The 11921-nt window shown below is 37.5% G+C and overlaps 1 protein-coding gene across 1 annotated transcript; it reads left to right on the top strand.

The window, feature by feature from the left end:
* Positions 1-276: 276 nt before the first annotated feature.
* On the top strand, positions 277-6173 carry LOC105111495 (uncharacterized; the record flags this gene model as incomplete). Its single annotated transcript, XM_011006861.1, has 4 exons — positions 277-723; positions 1177-2737; positions 2816-3609; positions 3996-6173. Coding segments are annotated over exons 1-4 (4980 nt in total), but the record flags the coding sequence as incomplete, so codon positions are not given.
* Positions 6174-11921: the final 5748 nt, after the last annotated feature.

The following is an 11921-nucleotide window of genomic DNA, read 5'->3' on the forward strand; positions in this document are numbered from 1 at the left end:
TATGGATTTATGCCATCAAATTTCTTCCCTAAATCGGTTCAAGTTCCTGTAGGTTTGGAGTCCTCAGTGAGAACTTTTTTTTAAGAGAATCTGATCTGGTCTATTCCTCATCGTAAGTTAAAGGAAAACCTAAAACAAATAACAGGCATACATCATCCATATAGCATTTTGCATCCATTTGTGCATTTCATTCATTTTTATGGCATTCATTCAGGCTGAAATATAGGTCCCCCAAAAGACCATAAAATTCATTACACTCGACTGCGAAGAAAGATAATGGAGAACGAAGAAAGAGCACATCTGGAGGCTCATTATCAAAGGGAGTTGGAGAGTATGAAAAATGATATCGCAAGACTTACAAGTCTACTCGAGCAGGCCCTAGTATCCAAGTCTGGAGAAGATACCTCTACTCAGCCAACGGTTGCAACTCCATCTATATCTACTCCAGTAGCTCCTTTCGTGTTCACTTCTCAAAATCTAGGGGCAAATCCTTCTTCATCTGAACAGCAGTTCACTGTCAATGTTCCACCAGCACAAGTGCCGATCATAAACTTGACAACTGATGACTCACATAAGATGAGATACTCTAAACCTGTTGATTATGACAAATTGACCGCTCTAGAAGAAAGATTGAGAGCAGTCGAAGGGGCCGACTTATATGATCCTGTTCATGCTGCAGAGATGTGTTTAGTCCCAAATGTAGCTGTACCTAAAGAATTTAGGGTACCAGAATTTATCAAATATACGGGAACTGAATGCCCAGTCACTCATCTTAAATCTTATTGTAATAAGATGGCAGAAGTGGTGAATGATGAGAAACTTCTCATCCATTTCTTTCAAGACAGTCTTTCTGGATCAGCACTAAGCTGGTATACAAGACTAGATAATACAAAGATTAGAAAGTGGAAAGATTTGGTTAAAGCTTTTGTGGAGCAGTACAAATTCAACATGGAGGTAGCCCCGGACAGGTCAAGCTTGTTAGTCATGGAGAAGGGCACCAAAGAGACTGTAAGAGAATACGCTTTGAGATGGCGTGAAAAAGCATCTCATGTGCAACCCTCTTTGTTAGAAAAAGAAATGGTCACTCTGTTTACCAACACTTTTAAATCTCCCTACTTTGAACACCTAGTGGGTAGTTCAGCTCAGCATTTTTATGATGCTGTAACTATTGCTGAGAGGATAGAACAAGCAATAAGAATAGGGAGAATGTTAGAGCCTACTGAGAAGAAAGGCTTTATCGGGAAAAAGAAGGAGTTTGAGGTGAACAATATGGAAGGAGGGTACAAGGGTAAGAAGAAAAATTACCATCACTATAACTTCCAAAGACCTACCCAACAAGTTGCAAGTGTAAGCTTCACTAAACCTTTCCCTCCCAACCAGCAAAACCAACCAAATGACCAACAAAGTAACCAGATTGGTAATCCTACAAGAAGGAATTTTCAAAGAACCCAAGAACGATTGCCACCATTACCACTTCCCTTGGGAGAAATGTATTCGAAGTTGTTGAGTATTGGGCAAGTGGCCCCTGTTCCTTTAACCCCACTACAACCTCCATACCCAAATTGGTATAAGCCTGATATGACATGTGAATATCATGCTGGCATTGCTGGGCATAACATTGAAAGCTGTAATGCATTCAAAAACAAGCTCCTTCAATTGATAAAAGCTGGATGGATAACTTTTGATGATGCACCGAATGTGAATTCCAACCCTTTACCCAATCATGCTACAAGCAGTGGAGGGGTGAATGCTATCGGAGTAGAGGGTAAGAAGGAAAGAACTTTGAAGGTTTCCATGGAAAAACTGTACGGTATGATGGTACAGTCTGGATATTTATCCGAGTTTGAACCAGTAATGAATGGAAATAATTACTGTAAGTTTCATGCCAAGGTGGGACATCATATTGATGATTGCGAAGAATTTCACCAAAGAGTGAAAAGGATGTTGATTTTCGGCATGATACGGATAGAAAGTGAAGAAGAAAGCAGTGAAGTGGGAATGATAGGCAGCCAGGAGAAAAAAAGAGAGGTTTGTAGACTCCAACCAACTGTGGGTGGTCCGCCAAAACTAATCCTAATCAAGCCTGTATGTACCAATAATGGAAGTTATGGCACAATGCCTTACAATTATGGGTATGCTTTCAACGTTAAAAATCCTACTCCTGTCTTCCATACAGAAATCGGTGGTTTAACTCGAAGTGGTCGTTGTTTTACACCAGAAGAATTAGAGAGGCAGAGGAAAGCTAAAGGAAAAGAAACAGTTGAGGCTTTTAAAGATATGGAAGTGAACAAACCCATAAGTGAAGAGGAGTCTAATGAATTTCTGAAGTTGATGAAGCATAGTGAGTATAGTATAGTAGATCAGTTGAAGAAAACTCCTGCTAGAATCTCTTTAATGTCACTTATCTTGAGTTCTGAGTTACACCGTAAAGCGTTGCAAAAGGTGTTGAATGAAGCATATGTGCCACAGGATATTACTCAGGATACAATGGAGCATTTGGTGGGAAGAATTCAAGCCTCTAATTACTTATATTTCACTGAAGATGAGCTAGACCCGGAAGGGACTGGGCATAACAAGCCCTTGTATATCACTGTGAAATATAAGGACTGTCTGATCGGCAAAGTGCTTGTGGATAATGGTTCAGCTTTGAATGTGTTACCAAGGTATATGCTGGATGAGATGCCAATTGATGCTACTCATATGAGGCCAAGTACTATGACGGCTAGAGCATATGATGGTTCCCCTAGACAGGTGATAGGGACCATTGATATTGAATTGTTTATAGGGCCTCAGATGTTTTTGATAACCCTACAAGTGATGGATATCCATCCTTCCTATAGCATGTTATTAGGAAGGCCATGGATACACGCCTCTGGGGCTGTGACATCATCTCTACACCAATGCTTGAAGTACATCATCAATGGTACTTTAGTGAAAGTTAAGGCAGAAGAAACCTTGTCCATGATAAGGAATGTGGCGGTCCCTTATATTGAAGCAGAAGATTGCAAAGATGGAGATCTCCATGCCTTCGAGATTGTGAACACCGAATGGGTACCGGAGAATACTGTGTTAAGAAGACCAGCTATTTCTAGTACTGCTAGAATGATAGCTAAATGCTTTTTAAAACATGGGCTGCCATTCCAGAATGATCTAATTGCTGGAAATCATAAAAGAGTCAACATGATGAAAATTAAGGCCGTTGATCAGAGGTTTGGGCTTGGCTTCAAGCCTAAGAAAGATGATCATAAGAGAGCTGCTAGGATAAAGCGAGAGAGAAGGTTGGCCAGAATAGAAGGAAGAAAGCCAGAAGAAGAAGACATTGCAATCCCACCTATCCATGTTTCTTTTCCAAAGTCAGCATATGTGATGAAACCTGAAAACATGATGGAAGTCTTGGGGCAGAAACTTGCTGTCATGGATATCAACAATGTAGAAGAAGGTGAAGAGAAAGGCTGGAACTGTGATGATGAGCCAATAATAATAAAAGAAGATGAATTGTTACCACAGTTAACTGTCCATGCTCTAGAAGAAGCTCCAACCAACGCTTTTGTGCGAAAGCTTTCAGTTGAAGAAGTATTCCAGAATTGGGAGATTGAAGAAGCCCCAATTGTTTTCAAGAAGTAATGATTAAGTGTCTACTTATATTTGCTTTTATGTGCTTTGCATTGTACTTTGCTTTGTGATTTTATACCTAGTTGGAAATCTTGGTTCAAGATGACAACATAAGGTCTTTTCATAATTGTTGAGTCAACCTTTAAAATAATATTGAGATCAAGCATTTTCATCAGTATTTGTTGAATTCCTTTTATTTTGTTTGGCTACAAGATATGCATTCACACTAAAAAACACCTTCCACTTTCAGGAATTCTGAAAGTGAATCCTCCATAAATCCACAAACATATTGCATTGAAAATGAATGGCCAAACTTTGATAAGGATGAGATTGCAATGGATGAAGAGGAATGGGATGAAGAGTTTGCTAGACGGGTAGAACAGTCGGAGCATGCTTGGAAACCTGCGAAGGAAGAACTAGAGGTGATAAATGTAGGCACTGAGCAAGATAAAAGAGAGTTAAAGATTGGAACTCTGATCACTACAGAAGAAAGATGCAGTTTAACCTCATTACTACAAGAGTATATCGATGTGTTTGCCTGGTCTTATACAGATATGCCTGGTTTAGACATTGATATTGTAGTACACAGATTACCTTTGATAGAAGGATGTAAACCTGTTAAGCAGAAATTAAGAAGAACTCGCCCAGATATTGTGCTCAAAGTCAAGGCAGAGATAGAGAAGCAGTGGGATGCCGGTTTTCTAGAAGTTATTAAATACCCTCAATGGGTATCTAATATAGTGGTGGTACCAAAAAAAGATAACAAAATCAGAGTATGTGTAGATTTCAGGGATCTAAACAAAGCCAGTCCGAAGGATGATTTTCCTTTGCCTCATATAGATGTCCTGGTAGACAATGCTGCTAGGAGTTCAACTTACTCCTTTATGGATGGATTTTCCGGTTATAACCAGATTAAAATGGCTGAAGAAGATAAAGAGAAGACCACTTTTGTCACACCATGGGGAACATTCTGCTACAAAGTGATGCCATTCGGGTTGAAGAATGCTGGAGCCACGTATCAAAGGGCAATGGTGACACTTTTCCATGATATGATGCATAAAGAGATTGAAGTGTATGTGGATGATATGATTGCCAAGTCTAAGAATGAAGAAGATCATGTTCAGGTTCTAAGAAAATTGTTTGAAAGACTAAGAAAGTATCAGTTGAAGCTGAATCCTTCAAAATGCTCGTTTGGGGTAAAGTCTGGAAAGTTGCTAGGATTTGTGATAAGCAATAAAGGAATAGAGGTCGATCCTGATAAAGTGAAAGCAATTCAGGCTATGACAGTTCCTAAGACTGAGAAAGAAGTAAGAGGTTTCTTAGGACGTTTGAATTACATTGCTCGATTCATATCTCAGTTAACAGCAACATGTGAGCCAATTTTTCGATTACTTCGAAAAAAGAACCCTGGTACATGGGACAAAGATTGTCAAGAGGCTTTTGATAAAATAAAGCAATACTTACAGAATCCACCTTTACTCGTGCCCCCTGTGCCTGGAAGACCTTTGATCTTGTATTTGACAGTAACTGAGGTAGCAATGGGTTGTGTGTTGGGACAACATGATGAGTCTGGAAGAAAGGAGCAAGCTATCTATTATCTGAGTAAGAAGTTTACAGATTGTGAATCCAGATATACTGTGACTGAGAAGCTATGTTGTGCTCTTGTATGGAGTACGAAGCGTCTTCGACAATATATGTTGTATTATACCACCTGGTTGATCTCAAAAATGGATCCTCTTAAATACATCTTTGAGAAACCCTACTTGTCAAGCCGAATAGCAAGATGGCAAGTGATGTTGGCTGAGTATGACATTGTATACAAGACAAGAAAATCTGTAAAAGGAAGTGTAATTGCTGATCATCTAGCAGATAATGCTATCAATGACTATGAGCCTTTGAAATTTGACTTCCCGGATGAGGATGTGTTGATAGTAGAAGAGGACAAAGAAAAGAATGATTGGTGGATCATGTATTTTGATGGGGCAGTGAATGTTTCTGGTAATGGAGCAGGCGCTGTGATAATCTCACCTGACAAGAAGCAATATCCCGTCTCAGTCAAACTACAATTTGAATGCACTAACAATACTGCTGAATATGAGGCTTGTATCCTTGGATTAGAAGCTGCTTTGGAGATGAAAATAAAGAAGCTTGATGTCTATGGGGATTCAATGTTAATAATCTGTCAAGTGAAAGGCGAATGGCAGACCAAGGAGGAAAAATTGATACCATATCAACAATATCTCTCGAAACTGACTGAGGGCTTTGATGAGATAGATTTTACCCACATGGGAAGAGACAAAAACCAGTTTGCTGATGCTTTGGCAACCTTAGCTTCTATGGCCAAAACTGATTACGGAGTAAGAGTACAACCAATCTGCATTGAGATTAGAAATTTTCCAGCTTATTGTTGTTCAGTTGAAGGAGAAATAGATGGGAACCCATGGTTTTATGACATCAAGCAGTTTATCCAATATCAAGAGTATCCCTTGGGGGCATCCAAAGCAGATATGAAGACCTTGAGAAGGTTAGCTCTGGAATTTTACCTGGATGGAGAAATTCTATACAAAAGGTCATTCAATGGGACTTTACTGAGATGTCTAGATGAAATCGAAGCTAAGTTAGCATTGCAAGAAATTCATGAAGGAATTTGTGCAACTCATGCAAGTGGGCATATGATGGCTAGACAATTACAACGATCAGGGTATTTCTGGATGACCATGGAGAAAGATTGCATCGATTATGTCAGGAAATGTCATAAATGTCAAGTGTATAGTGATAAGATAAATGCACCTCCAGCTCCTCTATTTAATATGACATCACCATGGCCATTTGCAATGTGGGGAATAGATGTGATTGGGCCAATCAACCCAAAAGCCAGCAATAAGCATCAATTTATCTTAGTAGCCATTGATTACTTCACAAAGTGGGTGGAGGCCAGCTCTTATGCCCATGTAACTCAAAAGGTGGTCAAGAGTTTTATTGAGAAAGATTTGATCTGTCGATATGGTTCACCTGAGAAGATAGTGACCGATAATGCCCAGAATTTTAATGGAAAAATGATCACAGAATTGTGCATGAAGTGGAAGATTAAACATTCAAACTCATCTCCCTACAGACCAAAGATGAATGGTGCTGTCGAAGCTGCAAACAAGAATATCAAGAAGATTATCCAGAAGATGGTAGTTAATTACAAGGATTGGCATGAGATGCTTCCCTTTGCTCTACATGCATATCGCACAGCAGTAAGAACGTCTACTGGAGCTACACCTTATTCACTAGTATTTGGGATGGAGGCGGTGATGCCTTTGGAAGTAGAAATTCCATCTTTGAGAGTACTAATAGAATCTGAACTAGAAGAAGCTGAATGGGCTAAAGTGAGATATGAGCAGCTAAACATGATAAGTGAGAAGAGGTTGGCTGCAATTTGTCATCACCAGCTATACCAAAGAAGGATGGCCAAAGCATATGACCGGAAAGTCCGACCAAGAGAATTCAAAGAGGGGGATCTTGTACTCAAAAAAATCTTACCACTACCAAGTGAAGACCGAAGCAAGTGGGCACCAAACTATGAAGGTCCATATGTAGTGAAGAAATCTTTCTCCGGAGGGGCTATGTTGTTAACTAGGATGGATGGAGATGATTTACCAAGGCCCGTGAACTCTGATTCTGTGAAAAAGTATTATGTATGATGTATTTCATCCAATCAAAATCAAATGAAATGAAGTTTTGGCCAGGAAATTCTCTTTGCATATACCTCACCAAAAAGCCCATGCATGATCTCAATGGCTCAACAATCTGATCTTTCAAATATTTTTTTTTACAAGAGAACCCATTCTTCTTAAATGAGGTTTTAAAAGAATTGATTTTGTTTATGATTTCAATGAAATAAATCAATGATTTGTTTAGGATAATGTTCAAAGCAATTCTCTTGAAAGAGATGACCATACAAGTCAAAAACACGCAATTGGAACAACTATCACTTAAATTCTGTCTTGGACTTACATTTTATCAGCATGAATAATGGTTGGTAGTTAGCTTGTCATGGACTTGCAAAACATGGTATCTTATAAATCCAAAACATTACGCTGGATGTGGACAAAGTTTATTGGTTTTAACCGATCTTACTTGAAATGAAGAAAGGCCATCTTTGATATTCCTTTCACTTTCTTTTGAAATTATCCTTTGCAGTCCCAATTTGAGCCAAGTTTATTTAAAGTTTTTTTCATAAGAACCTTAACTAAGATCACACCCTACACTGGGGGCAAAATGAAAGAAATGATCATGGAAATCATCTTGAAGACATGTGAGCTTATGAAGTCTGACAACAAGGAATTCAAATAAAAAAATTCCAAATAATTGAGAGAATTCCCAACAAATAGAAAAAATTCCTAATTTGGAATATTTAGTATCATTTTGTTGTCAAGATAGCAAAAGAAAAGATGAAAATAAGATAACAGTGATCTATAGTTTTCAAACCCTTAAACACTTTCTTTGAGCTTATGAAATCCTCTTTCTTTTACAGCCTTGAGCCATAAACACATTACATGCCTTTAAAGTCCTTTCTAATCAAGGAAGCAACCTGAATTAATAAACAGCGTTCCTAAAATATAAGAGACTTTTTCATAAAGAGTCATGATGTAGCAAATAATTACTCATTATTATTCATGCTGATAAAAGGACTGTTTCTAAAAATAAAGGGTAATTGTTTCTTTTCCCTCAAAATACATTCAAGATTGTTTGAACACATTGAAAAACCAAAGCAGAAGGTCATCTCATCACTTACCTTTATTTGGGATTACTTTTAATAAGAGATTTAATACAAATCCTTAGAGTTGCTTGAACATTGTTATAAACAGACATTGAGAGTTTCAGTTTTCAAAAACAAAAGAGATCTTTTAAAAAATCATTTTTGAAAAAATGGTTTTCTATGTGAAGAAGACAGATATATGAGACACCACGAGGCAGTGTTAGAAAATCAGAGATTCTAACGACAACAAGAGCAAATAAAGAAATGAAAAGAGACAGTTACTTCTTCCAAGGGTAGAGAAGCAATCACAAGAAATCTTCCAGAGGCAGAGAAGCAGTCACTAGATTCCTAATGGCACAAAGAAATTTGCTTCCCTAGTGAGAGATACACATGATAAAACTGTAGATTTCTTCCAGAGTGGGATTGAAATAGCATGATTATGCAGTTTCTATGAAATGAGATTTTTGCTTCTCGTAATATGATCAGTTAGACAATATGATAACTGATACATCTTCGGATATGGAAATCCTAGGTGAAGTGGGATAATCCTCATATATTGACCATATGAATTGGTTAAAAATCCTCAACAACGGAAATGTCACCAACAACATGATGCCAGACCAGAGAGAAGCTAATGCTCACAATGAAGTATCCAATGGATAAAGAGGCAGTGACTATTGAGAAACTCAAATAACGTTTATCTTGGAGAACTCAACAACATGGGTCAGCTTGAGTAGATTTGAAAGACGCGTGAATCAAAAGAGCTTGCTAACATTCAAGATCGCCAGACAAGATGAATGGGGGATCTATATTTCAAAAAGGTAAGATGCATCTCATATCATCTAACTTCACAAACATTGCATATTTGTCTTGTAGATATTTCTTGAAACAAAATTCCCAACAGGATCCAACGAGATTCAGACGAAATGAAGTCATTTTAATCACACCAAATATGACAATTTCATGAAAGCAAAATTCATAAATGAAGAAAAGAAAGATGGATTTTTATTCATGACAAAAGGTTTAAAAGTACAAATATTAAACAGTGCGAGGACGATCAGGGATATTGTCATCTTGATCATTAATTAAGCCTCGAAGTTCTTCAAATTGTTTACGCATATTCTCCATCTCTTCCTCAAACTCGAGGTGTCGTGTGTTAACATAGTCCTTCCAAAAGTCGACACGTGTATTCAGCTCTTGGTTCCTCCTCTCCAAGTCATTTCTCTGACGTCTTTCATCACGGAGTCTATTCCTTAAATTCTCAATCAGATGATGGAGATCAAGAACCTGAGTATTCAGCTCAAGTCTTCTAGCATGAAGACGCTCTGCAACGTTCACCAGAGATGAATTAGCTCTGATACTGAGAGCAAGTGACTGATTCACTGCTTCAATATCGCTCCTAGCTGCCAGCATGGTTTCATCACGGGGAAGGACCATGTCTCTAGCCACGGCTACAGCAGTATCTTCATTGTCCATTACAGTATCTTCTATTGTAACTGGACGACCATTCACTTCAAAAGTAGTACGCCAAACTATAGGCTCTACTGCAGGAACAAGATTTGGGTTAACATTGGAAGAAGAGGAAGACATGATTAAAGCTTCAAGAGTTGGGAACTTTGAAAGGCTTGAAATACAAGAAGTTGATGATGTTTGTCACCAAAAACTGCGTAATTTATAAGGATTCTACTCTTACTATTACTCTGAACAGATGATCAAATCTCAACCATAGACGTAAGACTTTCATGAGAAGCTTTCATTATCTCTGAAATTGATTGCAAATCAGATCTCAGCCGTAGATATAAGACTTTCATTAGAAGCTTTCATTATCTCTGAAATAGATTGCAAATCAGATCTCAGCCGTAGATATAAGACTTTCGTGAGAAGCTTTCATCATCTCTAAGATTGATTCACAAATCAGATCTCAACCGTAGATATAAGACTTTCGTGAGAAGCTTTCATCATCTTTGAGATCAATTTTTACAAATCGGATCTGAGTCATACAAATATGACTTCCTTTAGAAGTTTTCATTAACTTTGAAAATCATAGTGAAATTACTTTCATGTATTTCATAAAATCAATCTGAAATCACTTTTATGTATTTCAGAAAACCATTATTGAAATCACTTTCATGTATTTCACACAACCATTGATGAAATCACTTCCATGTATTTCACAAAATCAATCTGAAATCACTTTCATGTATTTCACACAACCATTGATGAAATCACTTCCATGTATTTCACAAAATCAATCTGAAATCACTTTCATGTATTTCAGGAAATCAATGATGAAATCACTTTCATGTATTTCATAAAATCAATATGAAATCAGTTTCATGTATTTCAGAAAATCAATGATGAAATCACTTTCATGTATTTCATAAAATCAATCTGAAATCACTTTAATGTATTTCAGAAAACCATTATTGAAATCACTTTCATGTATTTCACAAAAACATTGATGAAATCACTTCCATGTATTTCACAAAATCAATCTGAAATCACTTTCATGTATTTCAGAAAACCATCGTTGAAATCACTTCCATGTATTTCACAAAATCAATCTGAAATCACTTTCATGTATTTCAGAAAACCATTGTTGAAATCACTTTCATGTATTTCACAAAATCAATATGAAATCACTTTCATGTATTTCAGAAAACCATCGTTGAAATCACTTCCATGTATTTCACAAAATCAAGGATGAAATTACTTTCATGTAAAACAATCTGAAATCACTTTCATGTATTTCAGGAAAACCATCAATGAAATCACTTTCATGTATTTCACCAAACCATTATTGAAATCACTTTCATGTATTTCACTCAATCAAGATTGAAAACATTTTCATGTTTTTCACTTGGGTAGGTCGCCCATAAGAATTAGACCAACTGAAAATATATGTGTTTTTCAACATCTCCAGCATTTTTCTTTACAATACTTCCTATGCAAAGTCAAAAGAAAATGATTTTTTTAATGTCTTTGCACCGTAAGCATTGTAAAGAGGGGGCAACTGTTGTAACCCAATTTTGGATTAACTAAAATTTTTTAGGAATGTTATTTTATCTTATTATTCATGACAAAAAAAATATAATAGATAAAAAAAAGAAAAAAAAAAGAGTTTAAAATATATTTTCTTGAGTCAACCGTCATTTTCTGTCAAAACCGAGTCCACCAGGTCAATACGGGTTAAACGATGTCGACCGGGATGAAAAATAAGTTTCAGGACGTTTCGGGTCAAAACCGTCATTTTCGGTCAAAACCGAGTCCACCGGGTCAATACGGGTCCCACCATGTCGACCGGGGTGAAAAATGAGTTTCGAGCTGTTTCGGGTCAAAACCGTCATTTTCGGTCAAAACCGAGTCCACTGGGTCAATACGGGTCCCACCATGTCGACCGGGGTGAAAAATGAGTTTCAGGCTGTTTCGGGTCAAAACCGTCATTTTCGGTCAAAACCGAGTCCACCGGGTCAATACGGGTCCCACCATGTCGACCGGGGTGAAAAATGAGTTTCGGGGTGTTTCGGGTCAAAACTATCATTTTCGGTCAAAACCGAGTCCA

This window comes from Populus euphratica, unplaced genomic scaffold (genome assembly GCF_000495115.2).
Source record: "Populus euphratica unplaced genomic scaffold, PopEup_1.0 scaffold500.1, whole genome shotgun sequence".
Lineage (NCBI taxonomy): Eukaryota > Viridiplantae > Streptophyta > Magnoliopsida > Malpighiales > Salicaceae > Populus > Populus euphratica.